The following is a 26,380-nucleotide window of genomic DNA, read 5'->3' as shown; positions in this document are numbered from 1 at the left end:
GCCCACCTCGAATCCAAGGAGGGGCGTGTACCTGTCTGAATTATGTGGTTTGTGAGCATTACTTGTTAAGCGTCTCCTCGGAAATTTGAGGGGGGTTCAGAGCCCGAGCTCCCCTCAAATAGGGGTGATTCCAGTGAGCTCTGTATAGCGCTTTTTCACCCCACAGCCAAAGGAGGCTTCTAGTGTCTTATTAATAAATCAATGAGGAAAGAAAAAAAAATATTGTAGATTAAAGGAAACAACACTCCTAATGAAACCAGTCCTCATTTTAAATTAAAGGCAGAGATACATTTCCCTCAGCTTTTGGAAGGGACTGCAGGTCTTTTCCTGGGGTTGGATCCCGACGCCACCTCCATGCCTAAGCCTCCGGGAGTCTAGGAAGATACAGTCCGTCCGAGAATTGAAGCCAGGATGGGAAGGCGGCGGGATCCAAACCCAGGGCTTCGCATACTTGATGGAGGTCCTCAGGGCTGCGGATTGTCTTGAGAGCACCGCCCAAGGAAAAGGACAGACCAAAGAGGAACAGCCATCTGTAGGGAATTTTCTTTTTTCTTAGCAGTTCTGTGATTGGTCTGAGACGCTTGCGTTTGTTGAGTGTCATGGGGGAAAGGTCTTGATAGAGCGTGATATGAGCCCCTTCGAATGTGATGTTTTCTAGGTCTCTGGCTGATTTTAGGATAAATTCTTTATGTTGGAAGTTCTGAATTTTCCAGACTATATCTCTAGGTGGTTCTCCATCTTTTGGCAGAGTGCTCTATGGGCTCTTTCAAGAATTAGTTGCGGTGCTTCCTATTCTGGAAGTAAAGGGCGGAGAATCTCATAGCCAGTGCTTATCAAAGCTGATGGTAGGGTGTTTTCGGAAACACCACGGATCCTCAGGTTATTCCTTCTATTTCTGTTCTCTTGGTCTTCCAAGTGAGAACGAAGGGCATTAAGATGTGAATGGTAGGAGTGAAGAGCTGCTGTCGTGGCCTCCCCGAATGAAAGTATGGATGACTGGCTTGCTTCCAGATGTTCTACTTTGTCCTATACTCCGGACTACGTGTTTTATATCTGAAAGGTAATTTTTAATTGGCTCAAGGGCATTTTCTATTAGTCGTTGCATGGCTGCTTGGGAAATTGAAAGAATATTTTTGGCGTTTTGAGAGTCTTCGTTGTTAGAGCTTTCTAGCACAGGGTGTTCTACAGAATCCCGGTCATTTTGGTGAGATGATTTGTCTATAGAGTGGACTCCTGGGTTTGTGCTCCCCTTCTTCCATAACTTCTCCATCTCTGGGTGCACCTTCTTAGCAGGTAAATGCAGTCTTTCTAGTTTGCCCACTTTTACCATTTTGTGTCTGAAGAGAAACAGGCGGTGATAGGACAGGTTGCACCTTTCTCTTGCGTAAAGTATAGAGTCATGAGTAGTGCTATTTTTTTAAAGTTACAGTTGCAAGAAAAAGTATGTGAACCCTTTGGAACTATATGGATTTCTGCACAAATTAGTCATAAAATGTGATCTGATCTTTATCTAAGTCACAACAATAGACAATCACAGTCTGCTTAAACTAATAACACACAAAGAATTAAATGTTACCATGTTTTTATTGAACACACCATGTAAACATTCACAGTGCAGGTGGAAAAAGTATGGGAACTAATGACATCTCCAAGAGATAATTGGAGTGAGGTGTCAGCCAACTGGAGTCCAATCACTGAGATGAGATTGGAGGTGTTTGTTACAGCTGCCCTGCCCTATAAAAAAAACACACACCAGTTCTGGGTTTGCTTTTCACAAGAATCATTGCCTGATGTGAATGATGCCTTGCACAAAAGAGCTCTCAGAAGACCTACGATTAAGAATTGTTGACTTGCATAAAGCTGGAAAGGGTTATAAAAGTATCTCCAAAAGCCTTGCTGTTCATCAGTCCACGGTAAGACAAATTGTCTATAAATGGAGAAAGTTCAGCACTGCTGCTACTCTCCCTAGGAGTGGCTGTCCTGTAAAGATGACTGAAAAAGCACAGCACAGACTGCTCAAAGAGGTGAAGAAGAATCCTAGAGGGTCAGCTAAAGACTTACAAAAGTATCTGGCATATGCTAACATCCCTGTTAGCAAATCTACGATACGTAAAACACTAAACAAGAATGGATTTCATGGGAGGATACCACAGAGGAAGCCACTGCTGTCCAAAAAAACCATTGCTGCATGTTTACAGTTTGCACAAGAGCACCTGGATGTTCCACAGCAGTACTGGCAAAATATTCTGTCGACAGATGAAACCAAATTAGAGTTGTTTGGAAGAAACACACAACACTATGTGTGGAGAAAAAGAGGCACAGCACACCAACATCAAAACCTCATCCCAACTATGAAGTATGGTGGTGGGGGCATCATGGTTCGGGGCTGCTTTGCTGCGTCAGGGCCTGGACAGAATGCTATCATCGAATGAAAAATAAATTCCCAAGTTTATCAAGACATTTTGCAGGAGAACTTAAGGCCATCTGTCCACCAGCTGAAGCTCAACAGAAGATGGGTGTTGCAACAGGACAACGACCCAAAGCATAGAAGTAAATCAACAACAGAATGGCTTAAACAGAAGAAAATACGCCTTCTGGAGTGGCCCAGTCAGAGTCCTAACCTCAACCTGATTGAGATGCTGTGGCATGACCTCAAGAAAGCGATTCACACCAGACACCCCAAGAATATTGCTGAACTGAAACAGTTCTGTAAAGAGGAATGGTCAAGAATTACTCCTGACCGTTGTGCACGTCTGATCTGCAACTACAGGAAACGTTTGGTTGAAGTTATTGCTGCCAAAGGAGGTTCAACCAGTTATTAAATCCAAGGGTTCACATACTTTTTCCACCTGCACTGTGAATGTTTACATGGTGTGTTCAATAAAAACATGGTAACATTTAATTCTTTGTGTGTTATTAGTTTAAGCAGACTGTGATTGTCTATTGTTGTGACTTAGATGAAGATCAGATCACATTTTATGACCAATTTGTGCAGAAATCCATATCATTCCAAAGGGTTCACATACTTTTTCTTGCAACTGTATATATGAAACAGGTTATTTTCACCTCCAAGTTGATGTGGTATTACCCATCCATCCCTTTGCTTATGGGGAGAGGGATGAAATAAAGATTAGGCCAAGGACCTCAGGTGATCTGCTGATAAAGGTTAACTCTGGTTCAGTAGATGTTAATTGAGGGTGCAGAACCGTTGCCTTTCCAGGTGATGGTTTAGGAATAATTAAGGCTATGCCTTTCACCAGTAAATGGCCCACTTATTTGAGGATTGTGTTGCGTTGTTATTCAGTAAGCGCACGGTAGTGAGGGCGCATTAGAGGTAAAAGGTCGGGAGGAGGGGAAGGGGGGGAAGTGGCAGACTACAGAGTCTGGGGCCTATTTTTGTGCAGACCTTTTTATAGTACTGGAGGGGGGGGGGGGGGGGGGGGTAATTGACTACCTCCCCTGAGTGTTTGAGGGTCTTGTTGGTGGTTTTACTCACTGTACAGTTTCTCTATGGGATCCAGCTGCCTCTGTGTCTCTCTGTATGCCACATGAAGGCCCCGGATGATGGGTTCCCGCTTTCTAAGATGGCGCCGCCGGGCACAAACAACCTCAAGTTGGAGCGGTAGGACGTGAAAGGTATGCCGGGATGCCGCCCTGTGAAAATTCTGCTTCTCCGCTGGTCTTGTGCGAGGCTTTAATGGGAAGTTCCGCCTTTGTTCGCGTCGCGCTGGAAAATCTAGGCCGGGGATCTGGTTTGTCCGCTAGGCCGCAGCTGTCAGCCGGGCACCCCAGACGTCAGAGTGGGCTTCTTTCGTGGCGGGTGTGATGGGGAGGTCGGGTAGTAGGTTTTGGGTGAGCTAGATGGTTGGGGAGAGGGTGGATGGAGAAGGATTAGATGTCGTCCACAGGAGCTGCGGTGAAGAACGTCCGCGCTACTCTGCTGCAGGCCACGCCCCCCTTCACGCCTGATTTTGGCTTAATCAGGAAACGTGACTGTGTGGTCGTACCCTTGCTGTCCTGCAGTTATGATATTGTCACCACCTGCAGCCATAGTTCATGGACAGTGATTGGCTGCAACAATCATATGCAAGTGGACGCAAATTCGTCGCTGCAGGACAGTAACAGAGACCAGTGGGTGCACCAGAGGGGTTTCCAGGTGAGTAATACTTGTAATGTGTGTTATTTTATCACATTTCTTTTGTTCTCCGAGATATTTAAATGTCCTGAACAAACCCTTTAAGTCAAGTAAATGTCTGTAAAGACCGCTCTACATTTATTTCCAGCACAGGAGACAGAAGCTATGCCATATACTGACTTTATTATCAGACTCTGTGACTTTACTTTGCTGGAAGAAGCTTGTATTTTGCCTGTAAAAAAAAAAAAAAAAAAAATACAGAAAAAAGGTTTATGCCATTTCATAGAAAATATATTTTATTGCCGTTAGTGGTTTTCTAATGATCACCATCACATTTCAGACAGTAGCACATGGGCCAAAAGTAGCATCATTTTACTTTGTACAACCATTAAAGGGGTTGTCTCACTTCAGCAAATGGTATTTATCATGTATAGAAAGTGAATACAAGGCACTTACTAATGTATTGTGATTGTCCATATTGCTTCCTTTACTGGCTTGTTTTTCCATGACATTATAAACAGCTTGTATCCAGGGGTTATGACCACCCTGTAATCCAGCAGCGGTGGTCGTGCTTGCACACTATAGGAAAAAGCATCAGCCTATGCACACTCCCACAGTCCCGACCACAAGAGAATCCAGCACTTTTTCCTATAGTGTGCAAGCACGAGCCACCGCTGCTGGATTACAGGGTGGTTGTAACCCCTGGAAACGAGCAGTGTATGTGATGGAAAAATTAATCCTGCCAGCAGAGAAGGCAATGTGGACAATCACAATACATTATTAAGTGCCTTGTATTACATTTTTCTACATAAGGGTCCATCCACATGTCCGCAAAATGGGTACGCATCCATTTGGCAATTTTGCGGAACGGGTGCAGACACATTTATTTTCAATGGGGTGGAAAGTGCTGTACGCATCCGCATCCGTATTTGCAGATCCGCACTTCCGCATCCGTGCTTCTGTTTCCGCAAAAAAATAGAACATGCCCTATTCTTGTCCGCAATTGCAGACAAGATTAGGCATTTTCTATTATAGTGCCGGCGATGTGTGGTCCGCAAATTGCGGAATGCACATTGCCAGTGTCCGTGTTTTGCGGATCCGCAGAACACTTAGACGTTTGAATGGACCCTAAATGCCATTTGCTGAAGTGAGACAACGCATTTAATATTTACTTCTGATGTGTCATTAAAAGTTTTTTTTTTTAAACTACTGACCTATCCTCAGACAGCCAGGACCCCCGCTGATCAGCTGTTTGAGAAGCCACCGGCGCTCGCAGTAGTGCCGCGGTCTCCTCTCAGTTTCTCCAAGGCCATATGATGTCATGTTCATCAGTCACGTGGCCTAGGTGCAGCGCAGCTCCATTGAAGTGAATGAGGCTGAGGTGCAATACCAATCACAGCCGCCATACAGTGTACGGAGCTGTATACCTGGTGAACATGGAGAAGGCAGAGGTGCTCCCGCAAGCGATGATGCCTTTTCAAAACAGCTGATCGGCAGGGGTCCCAGGTCTCCCCCACTGATCAGATACTGATGACCTATATGGAGGACAGGTAATCGGTTCAAAGACATTTTCACTGGTGGCAGTCCGGGCCCTAAGACAATGACACAAATCGCTTGTTGTGGTACGTCCACATCAGACACTAATCTGTATCCTCACCTTCCCAGTTTAACCCTGGGTTCAGACCTGAGCGTTCTGAAACGAGCGCTCTGTATGTGCGATTGTACCGGCGTTTACAATCGCGCATACAGAGACAAGCGAACACACATTGTCGCGCGTTCCCACTGAAGTCTATGTACGGGAACGCGCGACAAACGCCCCAAAAAAAGCTCAAGAACTTGTTTGAGTGTCGGGCATTTTACAGCGCGATTGTACGCGCTGTAAAACGCCCAGGTGAGAACCATTCCCATAGGGAAGCATTGGTTTCTCCTTGTTGAGCGTTTTTACAGCGCGTAGGAACGCGCTGTAAAACGCCCAGGTGAGAACCATTCCCATAGGGAAGCATTGGTTTCTCCTTGTTGAGCGTTTTTACAGCGCGTAGGAACGCGCTGTAAAACGCTCACGTCTGAACCCAGGGTTAAGCTACTCCAGTGGCAACGCTTGACTGGTCTGTTCCCCGCTGGTCAAGCGTCATCACAACAGCAGGGAAGTTGAATATATGGATTTTATTTTATTTTAGATGATACATTGCAACAAATCTGGAAGAAAATCTGCACAATTTGGTAAAGATGGATTTTCCTGCAGATTTACATGCTCCCAACGTCTTTTCCTGGATTCGAATAAAGCTAAGAAGCTAATGTTGTGTAACAGGAAAAAATAGGAAATACACACCTCCAATGACTTCTTCCATTTTAGATATACTCTTCTGGCCAGGTCATATCCAAGTGGTACAATTAAGTCCTTTGGTCTAGATGTATCTATTACATAAAACGGATGGGTTAGTGTCCTTTATGACAGTCCTGAACTATTAGGGTCCATTCACACGTCCGTTGTTTGTTTCCTGATCTGTTCCGTTTTTTGCCGAACAGATCTGGACCCATTCATTTTCAATGGGTCCTGAAAAAAAACGGACAGCACAATGTCAGATTTTTTTTCAGGACCCATTGAAAATGAATGGGTCCAGATCTGTTCAGCAAAAAACTGAACAGATCAGGAAAGAAACAACGGACGTGTGAATGGACCCTTAAGCAGGCAAACATAAAAAGTAATAGTGCTTTTTAAATTGCATCATTTTTGTAATTCTCCCCCAAAAATTTTTTTACCTCTCCTAGCGAAATAGGCGACTGAAGTTCAGGCCCCTATTGTGCTTTAGAATCTGTATTCTCATACACCTTTGTGTATGGGAGTACGGATTCTATTGGGCTGCCCTGAGCGCTCTACAGACAGGAGCACCATAGCATATTGCTCCGCTTGCCTATGACCACGGTATCTTGGAGCGCAAAAATCTTAAAGCGCGCGCCCACAGTGGGCATCGCAGTGCACATGCCCCGGCCAAGTGAGGCAGGGCGCGGGCGCGGGATTTCGCTGGGAGAGGACGCAAGGAAAGAAAAGGAAAGGCAGAGGCTGGGGCGGGGATATTAACAAAAGAGGATGAGCAGCCTGGGCTGCAAAGAAGTTAACGCTGCCCCTGGGCTCTTGCAAGCCCTCATTTACATATGAATAAAAGCCAGTTTTTGACGCAGTTGAACCGCAGAATGCAACAAAGGTATCATTTGATTCAGCTAAAGTTATGCCAGAACGCTATGTGAGCGGTCTATAATGTCCAAATGTGGTGATAGACTCCCTTTAAAAAATTGAAAAAAATATAAAAAATTTAAAAATCACCCCCTTTTCCCCAAAATAAAAATAAATAAATAAAAAAACATCATGGGCATCTCTGTGTGTGAAAACGAATCTAAAAATATTTATCCCATATGGCAAACAGGAAAACAGAAAAAAAAGTCAAAGTGGCCTATTTGCCATTTTTTGGTTGCTTCACCTCCAACAACAAAATGAATAAAAAGTAATGAAAAAGTCATGCACACCAGAATAGTATCAATGAAAGCATCGCCCGTAAAAAATTAGCCCTTACACAGCTCTGTACACTACAAAAATAGTTATAGGGGTCAGAATATGGCGATGAAATGAAAAAACTAAATTTATTTCAAGTTCCCCCCCCCCCCCCCAGTATTAAAATGCAAGAAAAACTATACAAATGTGGAATCACCGTAATCATACAGACCCAGAGAATGAAAGTAACAGGTCAGTTGGATTGAACCCCATTTTTCACTGCTAGGTGGTCACGATTTGAATTTCTATATGCACCTCTGTGAAGTAACAGCTTCTTAACTAAAAAAAAAAAAAAACATAACTATGGCAAAAGTCTTCTAAAATTTAATTCTATAAATCTTTACCTAATTCTATACCAGGGCTTCCAAATAATTCCACCAGCTGTCTGGCAAACTGCTCCGGTAAATAGAGTCCGGGACAAGACTGAGCCCCCGGAAGGAGACCGGAGTAACATCTCATCACTGAATTCTCATGGTCATCTAAGCATTTGGTGGTTGCTGGATAGGGTTCAACTTCACAAACCCCTTTGAATACACTTGCATCTTTAGCCGTAAAACTTGCATCTCTTGGGGTCAAATCATCTTTACATTCATTATTGACCAGATTTCCTACAGGGTTCTCCTCCAGTGGATTCTGCATTGCCACCGCTGGATCGGTTTCTGTAGAAAGATTTCTTGCTCCATTTGCACATTTGTGTTTCCAAGCACTTATTCGGGTTTCTGATAAGATTCTTGGATGTTGAAAAGTTGGTGCCAATTTGTAGATTCTCCTGAGGCGCTTGTGAGGTCTTGGGGTTATCTGGCCGCTTTCCACTAGAATTTTAGTACAATCGGTGCTCTGAACAGACTCCTGTTCACTTATCTCAGGTTCTAGATAAGGATCCTTGAATCTTTTGCACTCTAAGGACTTTTGCATAGATTGCCCATCTTGGTTCTCACTTCCTGTAAAGGTCAGTTGATTGAAATGTTGAGGCTTGGAACATTTTATGCCGTAGAGGTCCAGAGTGTGTCCTGCAATCAGTTTAATAAGACTACAGTACAGGTCAAGACCAGTGTTGATTATGTCTTGCCCTCTAGAATGGGGCAGGTCTGTAACGTGGAGACCTTTGGAGCATGCTTGGAGCCAGCTGAAGGAAGGTCTTACATGATTTGTTCCTTTGCATAACACACTATCTACCACCAATGAGAGCAGAGAGGAGGATAGCAAATATCTATGTCTATGGGAAACTAGAATTCCAATCTCAGGTTTCAATGGCGTTCTAGGCTTGTCCATTAGCTCTAGGAGGTCCGACACCCTTCCAAATAATGCAGCAGTACTAAGAACTGAGCAGCGTGACAAAAATGTTGCTAGAAAATCATATAAATATCCTTCCTTTCCAGAATAATCAATCTTTACTTGCACTTTTCCAGTTCCCTCAACATCCATCAAACAATCCTGCACATTACAACCACTTCTCGGATCTTCTACCGCCAGCTTCTCCAGTCCTTCGTCCTCTTGGGGTGATAAACTTTGTTTCCTACTCACTATTTTGTTTCCATTCTTCGGATACCTTTTTCTGTGACGTTTCCCCTTTAGACCAAGTGTCCTTTAAAAGATAAACAGAGAAATACAATTTTTCTTACTTAGTCATACAATTTCTAGCATAAATTGATATAATTCATCTTCACAGCACCTAAGACTCATGAATGTAGTAAAGAGAAGGGATGAGATCTGGAAAACCTATTCCTTAGACTTTTCTCATGTGTTACTTGGAGTTTTTGATGCGGTGTTGCCACAGATTTCACCCTTCCATTGAAAACGGTAAAATACGCACCAAAAATTGCAAACAATTGACAGGCTGCAGATTTCTGGTCAATTTCTGCATGGAATAAAAAAGCAAAGTGTGCATAAGATTTGTCTAATCTCGTACACTTTGCTGGTACTGTATTACGCTGTGGTATTTCTGCACAAGAAACGTAAATGGCAACATTACAGATAATAGAAGAACAGAACCCCACCAAACACAGAAGCAGTACATGACACCAGGTAAGTTAGACAACTTCCTTCCATGAATAGCTTAAATGGAATCTGTCACCAGGTATTTGCTGCCCCGAGAGCAGCATGAAGCAATGACTGACACCCTGACCATACGGAGGTGGGGTAGCACATTGTTCATGAATGCCAGGAGTCCTGGCTCTTTTTGCACTGCACCTAATCAAGTCTGATTTTATGGAAACTACTGCTAGAAAACAAGTGGGCACACACCAGGGTGTTGGAGACTACCTTAAGCTGGCCAAAGTTTAGATAAATCGCTGACAAACACTCGTTAGCGATTATCTGACGGTTTAAATGTAATTCCAATGAACAAGCGAAACGCTCGTTCTTTGGGTAATTGGATTGTTTGTGTAGGCATCTAAATTGTCGTTTTCTGGCAGCAGTTGATGCTGTGTAAACAGCTTATGCTCCCGGCAAACCATGATTCTGTATGGGTATGAGTGATGGCATTAGAGATCGCTCCTTCCCATACTGTGGAGATCTATCCTTCACTGACGAGCAGACTGCTTGCTGGGAAGGAATCACCTGCAAAACTGTTCAGTGTAAAGAGGCTTTAAAGGGGTTCTGCAGCTTTTTCTTACTGATGATCTATCCACTGGATAGATCGTCAGCATCTGATCGGCAAGGGGTCTTACAGACAGTGGCGCTGCGGCCTTCTCACCGTTTCCCGCGAGGAAGCCGCGGTTCTACTGCCAGCGACACTGTCTTCTCAAACAGCTGATCGATGGGAGTCCCACCGATCAGATGCTGATCTATCCAGAGGAAAAAGCTGGAGAACCCCTTTAAGGCAGCATAAATCTGAAGACAGATTCCCGTTAAATCTTTCAGGTCACGATTATATTGTTCTGTGTTGTGCCCTATGTCAATGCTGACTACGAAATCAAAATTAAAATCTATGATAATTTCGACATCGAAATTAAAATTTCCCTCAATGTGTTTAACATAAGAGTGGCATTTAGGAGGCATAACCCAAGGGTGCCACATAGCATTTATACTACTGGTGTCTTATGTGACAGATGGGCTTTTGGGTCCCCCCCCCCCCAGGGCCCATGTGGGATTACTACCTTTGCACTATCTATAATTACACTTAGGCCTCAAGCACACGACCGTAGTTCGGGTCCGCATCCGAGCCGCAGTTTTTGCGGCTCGGGTGCGGACACATTTACTTCAATGGGGCCGCAAAAGAGGAGGACAGCACTCTGTGTGCTGTCCGCATCCTTTGCTCCATTCCGTGGCCCAGCAAAAAAAATATAGCCTGTCCTATTCTTGTCCGTTTTGCGGACAAGAATAGGCATGTCTACAATGGACCGCCCGTTCCGTAAATTGCGGAAGGCACATGGGCGGCTTCCGTTTTTTGGATGAAAGATCTCTCTGAGTCGAGGAAAGCAAACCAACCTGTGTAATCTCTGCTGAAATCTGAATTTCAAATGTTTGAATGTGATCCTGTAACATTACTAAGGCAACACTCACACTGCTCCTTCTTTAGGCTTAGCATAAAAAGTACCCTAAAGACATCAAGACAGTATGCATTATTCTATATTGAAACACTTTACTACAGTTTAATACAAAAGGATTCCAATAAAGAAAAAAAAACTTTAAAACTTTTTATACCTTTGCTTTTAAATGGGAGTCAATGGGAGACGTAGGCGGCTGTAGAACACCGAGCTGCATGTCAGGTCTGTATGTCCAGCGTATATGTATAATAAAATTTTCCTAAAAAGCAGGGGCGGACTGAGAACTTAAAGTGGGCCAGGAAATAAATAAAAAAAACAAAGGGTACTTTCACACTAGCGTTATTCTTTTCCGGTATTGAAAATCCGGTAAAGGGTCTCAATACCAGAAAAAAACGCATCAGTTTTGTCCCAATGCATTCTGAATAGAAAGCAATCCGTTCAATATGCATCAGGATGTGTTCCATCCCTTGCACAGTATTTGACCAAAATCCTGGAACTCTACCGCACTTGCCGGATCGGGCATTAATTTCCATTGAAATTTATTAATGCCGGATTCGGTACCAAGTGTTCCGGAAATTGTCGGAACCGGTTTTCCGGTCTGTGCATGTGCAGTTCTTTCTAGTTCTTTAAAAAATAAAATAAAAAACCGGATCCGTTATTCCAGATGATACCGGAAAGACGGATCCGGTATTTAAATGCAAGTCTACTGGATCTGGATCAAAAAGATATCAGTTTGCATACAGATTTCTGGATCTGGCAGGTAGTTCCGGCAACAGAACTGCCTGCCGGATTCTTGTAAAGCTAGTGTGAAAGTATCCTAAGAGTGGCCCCATGCTGTAGGCAGGGTCAAATTGGTTGAAGGCGGGTCAACACAAGTAGGAAGGGACAATAAGACAATAGAAGTAAGCGGTTCAGCAGTACATAGTGCAGCACAAGATACCGCCCCTGCATAACCAAATACCACAATGCCGCACACAACACTGCCTCAGCAGAATCAAACATCACAGTGCAGAACATAATACTGCCATCCTGAGGATGCAGTTGAATTCAGGAGGGCACCTACAGCTGCTGCCCAGATGCATAAGTACCTGATGCTCCTAGCATGTTATGTACCCGGCCGGCTGCCATAAGGAGGGCTCGGGCTCCCCCCTGGGCATCGGCCCACCAGGAAACTTCTCTGTAGGGTCTATGGCCAGTTCGCCCTGCTAAGATTCTTTACTGTAAGAGCAGTCTGACTATGCACCTTCTGCCTGAGAAAATGATGGGGAATTCATTGAAAATAATTTTAAAGAGGCCAAGATTCCTTTCTTGAGAGTAGCAAAATTACGTGTTATAGTCACCAGATTACTAGAAGAGGATCGCTGATCCAGAGATTTATTCCGATTGCCAGAAGCATTAACTGATCCAGACTGATGGCATCATAGATCCCTATGACGCTGCAAGTGCGGTTAGGGCCAAGTCACAAATCCAAAATATTCACGCAAAATGCATTTGTATTACACTTGTGTGAACCTGCCCTTATAGCAACTATTGAGTGGCCGTGGTAAGGGTACTTTCACACTAGCGTTTTTCTTTTCCGGCATAGAATTCCGTCCTAGGGGCTCTATACCGGAAAAGAACTGATCATTTAGAATGCATAGGGATAAAACTGGAGAGCAATCCGTTCAGGATGCATCAGGATGTCTTTAGTTCAGTCTTTTTGACTGTTCAGGATGGAGATAATACCGCAGCATGCTACGGCTTTATCTCCGGCCCAAAAAACGGAACACTTGTCTGAATGCCAGATCCGGCATTTTTTCCATAGGACTGTATTAGTGCTGGATCCTGCATTAAAAATAACGCAATACCGGATCCGGACCCAAAGTGCGGACATGTGAATGGACCCTAAGACTCTGTTCACACTTTTGTTCTTTTCTGTTTATTTTTGATGACCAGAATAGTATAGAATGTTACATTATCCTAACCAGGAAAATAGATCATAAAGGGATCCATCATGGCTTCTGTATAGTATATGAAAATATATAAAAACTCCAGTGTGAACAGTGCCAGAGTTAATTAACATATTAAAAGGGTTCCAGTCAAGTGAACAGAGCTTAGCCCCGCCCAGGCCATTGATATTAGTCGTGACGGCACTGGACCTGCGGTAAACAGCGAGAAGGCTGCAGCACTACTGCCAGAGCCACTGCCTTCTCAAACAGCTGATCGGCAGGGGTCCCGGGTGTCGGACCCCCGCCGATCAGATGCTGATGATCTATCCAGAGGATAGTTCATCCAGTTTAAAAAAACTGCAGAACCCCTTTAAACAAAGTAGAAAGGCAAAGGATATTTTTTCCCCACTTATCTCAAATATTAACAACAGATTCATGTTACTTACCTTACGAAAGGAGAAAATGCAGTAATAAACTTCTGTAAAAGTTAAAGGGGTTTTGCAACCTCCCACACTAAACTCAATTAACACCTTAAGGGTCCATTCACATATCCATGCGTGTTTTGTGGATCCGCAAAACACGGACACCGGCAATGTGCGTTCCGCATTTTGCGGACCGCACATTGCTGGCACTAATAGAATATGCCTATTCTTGTCCGCAATTGCGGACAAGAATAGGGCATGTTCTATTTTTTTTCGGGAACGGAAATGCAAACCCAGAAGCCAGTGCTCGGCTATTTTTGGCGGCCGCATAGAAATGAATGGAAAGTGGCTGCGCATGCTGTCCACATCCGTATGTCCGTTCCGTAGCCCTACAAAAAAATAGAGCATGTCCTATTTTCGTCCATTTTGCGGACAAGGATAGGCATTGCTACAATTAATGTGAAAAAAAAAAACGGATGCCAAAAGGACATCATCCGTATTTTTTGCGGATCAGTGTTTTGCGGACTGGAAAATACATACGGTCGTGTGAATGTAGCCTTAGGACCAGGCCGTTTTTTCTTAAAATTTGGCATGTGTCACTTTATGTGGTAATAACTTCAAAAAGCTTTTACTTATCCAGTCCATTCTGAGATTGTTTTCTCGTGATACACTGTCATTCATGATAGTGGAAAATTTTAGTCGATATAATTCAACTTTATTTATTAAAAAATCCAAAATTTACAAAAAAAATTAGAATAATTAGAATTTCTCTGCTTTTAAGGCAGATAGTGATACATCATAAAAGAGTTATTACTTTACATTTCCCATATGTCCACTTTCATGCTTGCATTATTTTGTAAATGTAATTTTATTTTTTAGGCTCTTATAAAGGCTTTAGAATTTTAGAATCAAATTTTTACATTTTTAAGAAAATTTCCAAAACCCACTTTAAGGGCCACTTCAGTTCTGAAGTCACTTTGTGGGGCTTACATAGTAGAAACCACCCATAAATGACCCCATTTAGAAACGACACCCCTAAAGTTATTCAAAACTGATTTTACAAAACGTTAACACTTTAGGTGTTCCAAAAGAATTAAAGGAAAAAAGATCAAATTTTTAAATTTCATTTTTTTGGCAGATTTTCCATTTTAATTCATTTAACACATCAAGGGTTAACAGCCAGAGAAAACAATATTAATTACTCTGATTCTGCGGTTTACAGAAACACCCCACGTGGTCGTAAACTGCTGTACGGGAATACGGCAGGGCGCAGAAGGAAAGGAACGCCATATGGATTTTGAAAGACAGATTTCACTGGGATAATTTTAAGTTGCCATGTCACATTTAAAGCCCCCCTGATGCACCCCTAGAGTAGAAACTCCAAAATAAAGTGACCTCATTTTAGAAACTACGGGATAAGGTTGCAGTTTTGTTGGTACTATTCTAGGGTACATATGGTTTTTGATTGCTCTATATTATACTTTTTGTGGGGCAAGGTAACAAAAAAAATAATGGCTGTTCTGGCACAGTTTTTATTTTTTGTTTTTTACGGTGTTCACCTGACAGGTTAGATCATGTGATATCTTTCTAGAGCAGGTTTTTACGGAAGCGACAATATCAAATATGTCTACTTTTATTTTGTTTCACATAATAAAACATTTAAATAAAATAAAAAATCATGTGTGTCTTTTTCTGAAAACCATATTTATTTTTATTTTTGGGGCGATTATCTTATGTAGGGGCTCCGTTTTTGTGGCATGAGGTGATGGTTTGATTAGTACTATTTTGGGGTACTTACAACTTTTTGATCGTTTTGTATTACACTTTTTGTTATGCAAGGTGAAAAAAAATAGAATTTTGTGGCACTTTATTTTTATCTTTTTTATTTTTTTATGGTTTTCACCCGACAGGTGATATTTTTATAGAGCAGTGTTGTTACGGATGCGGCGATACCCAATTTGTCTATATTTTTATATTTATTTTGGTTTTACACAACAAAAGCATTTTTGAAAAAAAATAATGTTTTTATGTCTCCATTTTCTGAAAAGCCATATCTTTTTTATATTTTGGGCGATTGTCTTAGGTAGGATCTCATTTTTTGTGGGATGAGATGACGGTCTGATTGGTATTATTTTTGGGTACATGACTTTTTGATCGCTTGGTTTTACACTTTTTGTGATAAAAGGTAACCAAAAAAGGCTTTTCTTGGCACCTTTTTTTTTTTTTTACGGTATTGACAGGGTGGATCATGTGATATTTTTGTAGTGCTGGTCGTCACAGGAATGCGGCAATACCTAATAGTTTTTGTTTTTTCTATTTGTTACAATTTTATATGTGTATATTTATGGGAAAAGGGCTTTTTTATTGAAACACATTTTTTAGCCTTTAAAAGGCTTGGGGCTGCCATGGCCACCATCAGGTCCCTGCTACCGCAGTGCAGTTACCCGATGGATCAGGAGAGGGAGCGTGCACCTCCCATATGCCGCGGTCAGCGCTGACCGCGGCATATGAGGAGTTAATCCACCAGCATCGATGTCATCACCGAGGCTGGTGTATGCAGCAGGGGTCCGGCGGTCATAACATTGCTCCTAGAGGCTCATTTGCATATATTAAAACAATTTTTCTTAGCAATGCGGGCACATACACAGATGCCTGGGGCATATAGACATCATAGGGGAGCTCCTAAACGGAGATCTTATATTACAGAGATTACTATTCATCTGAAAAGGTCAGCAGAATAACAAACGTCCTGGGCAGCAGCTCCCACCCAAGGAAAACCAGGTGTTGCTCTGAAGAGACAACCCCTTTAATATCCATATATATGTAGCAGCTGGAACTCAGTATTTCAGCTGTAAATCCCCTGCATAAACAAAGAGGTAACATATAACTTGCTGGATACCTGTACGTATGTATTGTACTTTTACCACAATCATTAGAAGCAGACATACGGTAATACAAAGCGTTCTTCGTCCGGCACTGTGCCAAAAAAGTGGATTGGTTGACATTTCCTCACACTAGACCACTTGTTTCCACCCCACCCCCGATAAAAATCTGAAAACCTGGCCCCCATATGTGAGGGGTTTTCATACAGAAATTGTAGAAACACGCTCCACATCTGTGGTCCTTACATCCACTCAGACAAATCCCATGTACAGTTGTGTTCAAAATAATAGCAGTCAGACATCACTAACCTGATCAACCACTGTTTTTGGTAGAAATTATATTTCTACATGGCAAATAATTTACTAGCAGGTATAGTAGAGTAATAGAAACCCAACAGTCATTACATGCATGCTGCTGATTCTGTGTAATTGAATCACTAATTGAAAGGGGCATGTTCAAAATAATTGAAATGAATCGGATGGCTTGGGTGTAATTACACCTGCTCAACGCTGCAGCTGCAACGGCGAGCAAGTAAACAATGAATAGGAGGCAGCGCTGGCACGGTGCGCGCCTCCTCTTCAAACAGCTGATCGGCGGACAACCCCTTTTAGGCGATTCAAAGGAAAGCAAAATCTTCAAACATTTTTCAGTTTATATAGTGAATGTTTGTATTCTTCTTTACAAACTCAAACACTGCTGTTTTTTTAAAAATGGTCTAATATTAACTTTTCTTCCATTTTTTTTAGAGGAACAATACAAATTTGATATATGTTTTGATTTGGAATACAATGTGTAGTGTTCCCAATGCATTTGTGTGTATGGAAATAAAAACTATTGGAAGGATTTTGAGCTTTATTCACTTTTTTAACCCCTTCCCAACATATGACATAGTACGTCATGGCGGCAGGTGCGTTCCCGCATTTTGACATACTATTACGTCATGGTGATCGAACAGGCACCGGAGCGGTGCGTGACCGATCACTGCAGGGGCCCGGCAGTCCCTGATAGACGGGCCCCTGCTGTATCCGCCGGCATCATTGTAAAAGCCAATGCCTGCGGATTAACCCCTTTTATGCCGCGATCAGCGCTGTCCGCGGCATAGAGGGGATTTGCGGTGTGTAAGGGAGCCCATCGAGTCCCCGCGCTGCTGTGGCGGGGACCCGATGGGCGAGAAGGCAGCCCGATGCCTTGCACGGCATCGGGACCTGCCTTCTACGGGTGCCCAGGAGATCCAGCCCCAAGCTTGGTCTCCTAGGCAACCTTTTAGTGTATTATTCAGTGTAATACACTAACAGACAATGCATTACAATACAGATGTATTGTAATGCATTGCATTGGGGATAAGACCCCCAAAAGTAAAGTCCCAGAGTGGGACAGAAATAAAGTTAAAAAATAAAATTAAAATAAAGCTCCTTTCCCCTGATTTTATAATAAAAAATAGAAAAAAAAATAAAATAAAAATGCACACATTAGGTATTGCCACGTCCGTAACGACCGGCTCTATAAATATATCACATAATCCTCCCCGTTCTATAAACACCGTAAAAAAATAAAAATAAAAAGTTTAAAAAGAAGCCATTTTTGTCACCTTACATCACAAAAAGTGCAACACCAAGCGATCAAAAAGGCGTATGCCCCCCAAAATAGTACCAATAAAACCGGCACCTCATCCCCTACATAAGACAATCGCCCAAAAAAATAAAAAAATTATAGCTCAAAACATGGAGACAAACATTTTTTTTGTTTAAAAAATGCAGTTATTGTGAAGTGAAATAAAAAAAAAAATAAATATATATATATATATATATATATATATATATATATATATATATAAAGTATACATATTCGGTATCGCGGGGTCCGTAAAAACCAGCTCTAAAAAAAATATCACATGACTTAACCCCTCAAGTAAACAGTAAAAAAAAAAAAAAAAAAAAAAGCGAAATATTGAATTTGTCACCTTACATTACAAAAATTGCAAAACAAAGCGATCAAAAAGGCGTATGCCCCCCAAAATAGTACCAAACAGTCACCTCATCCTGCAAAAAAATGAGACCCTAACTAAGACAATCGCCCAAAAAATAAAAGAAACTGACACTCAGACAATGGAGACACTAAAATATGATTATTTTTTTTTGCTTCAAAAATGCTATTATTGTCTTAAAGTGAAATAAAAAAAAGTTGATATGTTAGATATTGCCGTGTCCGTAACAACCTGCTCTATAAAAATATCACATGAACACTGTAAAAAAAAAAAAGGGCCGAAAAAAGACATTTTTTTGTCACCTAACCATTTAAAGTTCAACACCAAGCGATCAAAAAGGCCTATGTCCCCAAAATAGAACCAGTCATCTCATCCCACAAAAAATGAGCCCCTACCTAAGACAAATCGGTCAAAAAAATTATAAAAAAAATATGGCTCTCAGACTATGGAGACACTAAAACATAATTTTTTTGTTTCAAAAACGCCATTATTGTGTAAAACTTAAATAAATAAGAGAACGTATACATATTAGTTATTCCCACGTCCGTAACGACCTGCTCTATAAAAATATCACGTGACTTAACACCTAAGGTGAACGCTGTAAAAATAAATAAAAACTGTGCCAAAACAACCAATTTTATTGGTCACCTTGCCTCAAAGTGCTATAATGGGGAAAAAAAAATAATCATATGTGCCCAAAAATGGTACCAATAAAAAAAAAAAAAAAAAAAAAACACAACTCTTCCTGCAAAAAATGAGCCCCTGCACAAGACGATCAGCAGAAAAATTCAATAAAATATGGCGCTCAGAAATTTGAGACACAAAAACATTTTCTTTTCAAAAATGCTTTATTATGTAAAACTGAAACAAAGAAAGTAGACATATTTTATATCACCGCGTCCGTTACAACCTGCTCTATAAAAATAGCACATGATCTAACCTGTCAGATGAATGTTGTAAAAAAATAAAACATAAAAACAGTGCCGAAACAGTCATTTTTTGGTAACCTTGCCTCACAAAAAACATAATATAGTGATTAAAAATCATATGTACCCAAAATAGTACCAATAAAACTCACCTTATCGCCTAGTTTCCAAAATGGGGTCACTTTTGGGAGTTTCTACTGTAAGGGTGCATCAGGGGGGCTTCAAATGGGACATGGCATCTAAAAACCAGTTCAGGTAAATCTGCCTTCCAAAAACTACACGGCGCTCCTTATCCTCTGCGCCCTTACATTATTTTACGACCACATACGGGGTGTTTCTGTAAATCTCAGAATCAGGGTAATAAATGTTGAGTTTTATTTGGCTGTTAACCCTCGATGTGTTAAAGAAAAATTTTTATTAAAATGGAAAATCTGCCAAAAAAGTGAAATTTAGAAATTTAATCTCCATTTTCCTTTCATTCTTGTGGAACACCTAAAGGGTTAACAAAGTTTGTAAAATCAGTTTTGAGTAACTCTAGGGGTGCAGTTTCTACAATGGGGTCATTTATGGGGGGGGGGGGGTAACCACTATGTAAGCCCCACAAAGTGACTTCAGACCTGAACTGGTCCTTAAAAAGCAGGATTTAGAAATTTTCTTAAAAACTTTCAGAATTGCTTCTAAAATTCTAAGCCTTCTAACATCCCCAAAAAATAAAATGACATTTACAAAATCTGCCAACATAAAGTATACATATGGGGAATGTTAAGTAATAAATATTTAATGAGGTATCACTTTGTTTTAAAAGCAGAGAAATTTTATTTTTCAAAATGTGGTAAATTTTGAATTTTTTCATAAATAAAGGTGAAATATATTGACTCAAATTTATGACTGACATGAAGTACAATGTGTCACGAGAAAACAATCTGACTGGCTTGGATAAATAAAAGCGTTTGAGTTATTACCACATAAAGTGACACGTCAGATTTGCAAAAAATGGCCTGGGATAGAAGGGGTTAAACACACTGCTATTATTTTGAACACAACTGTACACTTTTCTTAGGTGAGAAAATTAACCAGTGACCTGTGGATTTCGAAATCTGCAGCATGTCAATTGTTGTGTTTTAATTGTGCAGATTTCACCCTTTTCAATGGACGGCTGAGATCTCAGGAAAATCTGCATAAAAACCACACAAAAATGCATATTAATGCACACTGTTTATCGTGTTTTTATGCATATTTTCCACGCGTAAATCTGCCACCATAAGGGTATGCTCACACAGCTGATTTTTAAAAACGCGCTTAAAAAATAAAATAAATCAGCGCAGAATCCATGCAGCTTTTTTCAGCACGAAAAAACTTGTTTCTTCTTGAGGTTTTTTGGCTCTTTTTTTAACCAATGGGTTCAATACAAAGGTGAATTTTCAGCTTGAGGTTTTTGAAGCAAATCTGCACCCAAAAAAAAGCGCTGAAAATTCACACAAAAAAACGCATGGACTTACATGAAGATGTTTTTTTTAGCTTCCTATTCATTTTTATTGAGAGATTCAGCCGTGATTCTAACCCAAGATAGGACATGCTGCTTCCTATTGAAATGAATAAGGCGTTTTTTGGAGCAGATTTTGAGGCAAAAAAGCTGCAAAATCAGCATAAAAAAAGTGTAAACTGGCCCTAAGGCTCATTCAGTATAGTCCAAATGACTATGCTTAAAAAAACAAAAAAATAAATAAAAAAAATCTGCATTTTGCATTCACATTTTCAGTGTAAAAAAAAGACATTGACTGCTTTTTACGCTTCCTATTTATTTCAATGGGAGATTTCAATTCTGCCCCAAGATAGGGCATGCCGCTTCTTTTTTACACGTTTAAAATAAAAAAGTGCTGCTTCCCATTAAAATGAATGAGGATGTTTTGAGGCATTTTTGTTTAGCAGATTTTGAGGCAGCAGCGCTTCAAGATTAGTGCCAAGCAGCATGCCGGCACCGGGGCAGAGCCTTCCATCCGCTATATCAATTTTTGTTGCGGGTCCGTGAGAGTGCCGGCTGTCAGCCCCCCACCAGTCTGATATTGATGGCCTGTTCTGAGGATAGGCCAACAATATCTTCATTCCGGAAAACCCCTTTAAACATGCATGGCAGTTTTATGCGAAACGACTTTGGATGTTTCATCCGAAGATGATTCGCTCATCTCTAGTTGTGAATAAAGCAAGGATGGGATTCATCCATTTTTGAAAGTGAACAGTAATTAGCAAGGAGGGGGAGGGGGGGTAAACAGCTGATAACACGAGAACTAGACATTTCCCATTGATGAGACCTATCACAAAGTCGCTTGTGGTCGTTTCTTCTATTGATTTATGCAAAATTGTGTGAAAGGTTAGTGACCATTTAAGAGCAGAAGCTTTAAAAGGACCTGTTGCCATTCCTCATGTGTCTGTTTTAGTAAATACTTGTATTCCCCATAATATAACAATTTTGGAGCATCTTCTTATAATTCTGTGCAGTGCTCTTCCTCTGTTATTACCCCTATAAATGACTAAAAGGGGTTGTTTTGCCTTTTATAGCAGCGGTCCCCAACCACCTGGCTGTGGACCATCTGGTTCTGGTCCGCGAGGAACACCGTTGTTGAGCAGCAAAGGCGGGAACTATTGGTTCCTGTGGCCTGCCGTTTAGCCTCACAGCCTGAAGGCCTGCTAGGCCCATGTAAAGAGGGAACTACTGGGGGGCATTGTATGTAAAGAGGGAACTACTGGGGGGCATTGTATGTAAAGAGGGAACTACTGGGGGGCATTGTATGTAAAGAGGGAACTACTGGGGGGCATTGTATGTAAAGAGGGAACTACTGGGGGGCATTGTATGTAAAGAGGCAACTACTGGGGGGCATTGTATGTAAAGAGGGAACTACTGGGGGGCATTGTATGTAAAGAGGGCAACTACTGGGGGGCATTGTATGTAAAGAGGGCAACTACTGGGGGGCATTGTATGTAAAGAGGGAACTACTGGGGGGCATTGTATGTAAAGAGGGAACTACTGGGGGGCATTGTATGTAAAGAGGGAACTACTGGGGGCATTGTATGTAAAGAGGGAACTACTGGGGCATTGTATGTAAGGAGGGAACTACTGGGGGGCATTGTATGTAAGGAGGGAACTACTGGGGGGCATTGTATGTAAGAGGGAACTACTGGGGGGCATTGTATGTAAAGAGGGAACTACTGGGGGGCATTGTATGTAAAGAGGGAACTACTGGGGGGCATTATAGGTGGGGGGGGGGGCATTATATCTACTGGGGCCTAAACAGGGATGATTACTAAGTAGGGGCATAAAAGGAGGCATTATTACTAAATGGGTGTGTTCAATTATGCAGAAAGAAGTTATGGTCAGGAGATGTCATCATGGTGATCTGTACAGGACTGAGGAAAAAAAAAAAAAAAGCAAAAGGAACGACTCCAGCCAAAAGGGATTATTAATGACTGGGTCATGGTGTAGTGGCATTATTTGGCCTTTATGAAGTGTTATTACTGGCAATGCTGCCCACGTATTCTGTAATATGTACTTTATAGTGTTTTGTTATGTGCGTGATTAACCTCCGCATCGAACCCCCCCACGCTCAGCAGTAGGAAGCGACCGCCGTACTCGTACAAGTGCTCTCTTCTCTTCATTGTTTACCTGCCTGCTGTCGCAACTGCAGCAGTGCAATTACAACTTAGCCGTCCTATTTACTTCAATGGGATGGATCTGTAGCATTCACTTGAACAGGAAGGAGCCATCCTATTGAAAGTGAATGGGACGGCTGAGATGTTATTTGCACCTGCCTACTGCTGCAGTTGTGACGGCAAGTAGGTAAACAATGAAGAGAAGGCAGCAGTCATACGAGAGCTGTGGTCTCTTAATACAGCTGATCGGCAGGGTGCTGGGAGTCGGACCCTGCCGATCTGATATTGATGATCTACACTGAAGATTGGTCATTAATATTTAAAAAAAAAAAATTTAACAACCGGGTGTTACCATTCTCCTTGCCAGAGGGATGTGTCCTACCCAGTCTGACACTGGCAGCACTGATTGCACAGTGTCAGTGTGCAGTGTCACACCCCCACTTGGTAACGCCCAGTTGGCAGGTTTTTTTTCATAAAAGTTGTCGTAGAGCTTTGAGAAAAGATTCTGCAGAATTGTTATTAGGAATACAGTTATGTCAGGACTGGTTGCAGATTCTCTTCAAATGCAGAAGCTTAAAAGGGGTTGTGTCACTTCAGCCGGGTAATACAAGGCACTTACTAATGTATTGTTATTATCCATATTGCTTCCTTTGCTGGCTAGATTTATCCAGCAAAGTTTCCATGATTACGACCACCCTGCAATCCAGTAGCGGTGGTCGCGCTTGCACACTATAGGAAAATGGCTGGCCTTTCTGGTGGCCGGGACCATGGGAGCGCATATAGGCTAGTGCTTTTTCCTATAGTGTGCAAGCACGGCCACCCCGATGGATTTCAGGGTGGTCGTAAACCATGGAAACAAGCAGTGTATAATGTGATGAAAAAAAATGAATCAAGCCAGCAAAGGAAGCAATATAGATAATAACAATACATTAGTGAGTGCCTTGTATTAACTTTCTCTTCATGATAAATGCTATTTGCTGAAGCGAAACAACCCATTTAAAGGGGTATTCCAGTTACAAGTTATCCTCCTATGTACTGGAATCCACAGCGAAATTGCATGAGGTACATGTGGATTTGCGCAGATTCTGCTGCAGATTTCACCTTAGGCATTGCAAAAAGTGAAATATGCAAGGGAAATCTGAAACATAAATGGACATGCTTCGCATGTAAATCTCATCCACATTGCTGGTACCGTAACATACTGCTATTTTCCACCAGCAAAATCTGAATGGAAAATCTGCAGCGTAACCGCCCCACGTGAAGATACCCCTTAAGGGTAAACTGCAGGAGATCAACGGTACTTAGAAATAATTTCCAGTTATAAATCTGCCTGGCTTAAGACATCTACGAGTCAAAAGGAATTTATTTCCAATAGGCAAAATAAATTAGTATGATACATTTTATATAATCAGCAGCAGAGGTCAGCTGTTCCTTTTTATTATTCGTGTATTTTTTTTTTTTTACAAAATAAAATTTTCAAAGTTGAAGTCTTAAAAATACTGTGCTGTTTTCTGGAACACCAGAAATAAAAAAAAGGATACTGATAAAAATGAGTGATAAAAGGGAACTTACCCTGAGAGCCGTATTAAAAAACAATTACAGAAAACAGCTTGGCCTGCACCATAAAGATCTTCTAACATAAAAATGGTAATGGCATCAAAAGCACCATCAAACACTCAAGTGTATCTGTACATTTCTAATTTAAAAAGAAAAGGAAGGAATTGGGGGAAGAGGTGCATGCACTTTTTTAGGATTGGGGGGGATAGGCATGCAGAAAGGATGAACTTTCCGTAAAGTATCTCCCATGGCTGTTTACTGCTGGCACAATTCTAACAGCAGCCAGTCATCTGCTATGGAATGAAGAGCTGTTATCTGAACAGTCAACAGAGGCTCCCCACCTCGGCCGGGCCTCTGGAGGTGGGTGATTAGGGCGAATACGACGGGGTTCCACTGAGTTCATGACCACAGGGACAGTCACATCATACTCGAACCGTTCCAACATCTGGGAAATCTTGTCACGTGGAACTCTGTGTTTGTTCCTCCTAAAAACAGAAGAAAAAAAAAAACGTCAACGTTCTGACCAATAGCAGAGGTGTGAATGCAGCTCTGGACTGCAATATGGGCATCATAAAATATGTAAGGAAAAGGGCTCATGCACATGAACGTGCTGTTTTTTGCGGATTCGCAAAAAACGGAAGCCGCCGGTGTGCATTCCACAATTTTCGGAACGGAACAGGAGGCCAATCATAGAAATGCCTATTCTTGTCCGCAAAATGGACAAGAATAGGACATGTCATCATTTTTGTGGGGTCACGGAACGGAGCAACGGATGCGGACAGCACACAGAGTGCTGTCCGCATATTTTGCGGACCCATTGAAATGAATGGTTCCGTATGCGGACCCATTGAAATGAATGGTTCCGTATGCGGACCCATTGAAATGAATGGTTCCGTATACGGAACCAAAATACGGTCCCGTATACGGAACCAAAATACGGTCCGTATACGGAACCAAAATACGGTCCGTATACGGAACCAAAATACGGTCCGTATACGGAACCAAAATACGGTCCGTATACGGAACACAAAAAACGTTTGTGTGCATGAGCTTAAAGTACTAAAAATTTTCCACAGATTCTATCTATATGTAAGTGATAAAATAGTGTCCTAAAGTGGAGATCAACCTTTTATATTGAAGCTGAACACATAGTTTTAAGTCCAGATTCACAGACCCAAAGCTATTGCAGCTTGAAGCAACTGCTGGTCATACATTATTTTCAATGGGGCCGCAAAAGACGCAGACAGCACACGATGGTTCTGTTTCACGGCCCTAGAAAAAAAATATAGAGCATGTCCTATTCTTGTCCGCCATCGTGGACAAGAATAGGCATTTTCTATATAGTATAGTGCCGGCCATGTGCGGACTGCACATGGCTGGTATTCGTGTTTTGTGGACCGCAAAACACTTACGGTTGTGTGAATGCAATCCAATACGTAGCATCTAGGGATCGACCGATTATCGGAGTTGCCAATATTCAAGATTTTCGAAGCTATCGGTATCGGCATCTAACCTTGCCGATAATGCGTCCAGCGCACTATCACAGAACAGGAGCACATTGCTGTCAGCGCGCCATGTTCCCTCAGCAGCACAGGGAAGAAGGAGTCACTCTCTCCCCTCCCCCCTGTGCCGCACTGCCAATCAGGAGAGAGTGCAGGAGGAGGGGCGAGCGCACTGCGCCACCAATGAAAGTTAACGACTAATACGACAGGAAGCTACGATCATCGGAAGTTAACCCCTCAGGTGCCGCACCTAAGGGGTTAACTGCTACCGCTGATCGCAGCTCCCTGTCATATAAAAAAAAAAAAAAAAAAAATACCAAAATGTTAAGTATAAATCACCCCCTTTCGCAAATTTTACATATA

The 26,380-nt window shown here is 41.8% G+C and overlaps 1 protein-coding gene across 1 annotated transcript in view; it reads right to left on the bottom strand.

Annotated features, from left to right (window-relative positions):
- Positions 1-4,250: 4,250 nt before the first annotated feature.
- The window catches only part of LOC122931239, a 46,266-nt gene continuing 24,136 nt past the window's right edge, over positions 4,251-26,380 (bottom strand). The window contains exons 6-9 of the mRNA XM_044285285.1: positions 24,857-25,000; positions 8,027-9,267; positions 6,465-6,550; positions 4,251-4,367 (exon numbers count right to left, since the gene is read on the bottom strand). Coding sequence (XP_044141220.1) covers positions 4,338-4,367; positions 6,465-6,550; positions 8,027-9,267; positions 24,857-25,000 — 1,501 coding nt within the window. The 3' untranslated portion in view covers positions 4,251-4,337. The remainder of the gene's footprint in view (positions 4,368-6,464; positions 6,551-8,026; positions 9,268-24,856; positions 25,001-26,380) is intronic.

The sequence above is a fragment of the Bufo gargarizans genome, chromosome 3 (genome assembly GCF_014858855.1).
Source record: "Bufo gargarizans isolate SCDJY-AF-19 chromosome 3, ASM1485885v1, whole genome shotgun sequence".
NCBI classification, from domain to species: Eukaryota; Metazoa; Chordata; class Amphibia; order Anura; family Bufonidae; genus Bufo; species Bufo gargarizans.
The sequence above is the reverse complement of the archived record's forward strand: the minus strand, read 5'-3'. Positions and strand labels throughout refer to the sequence as shown.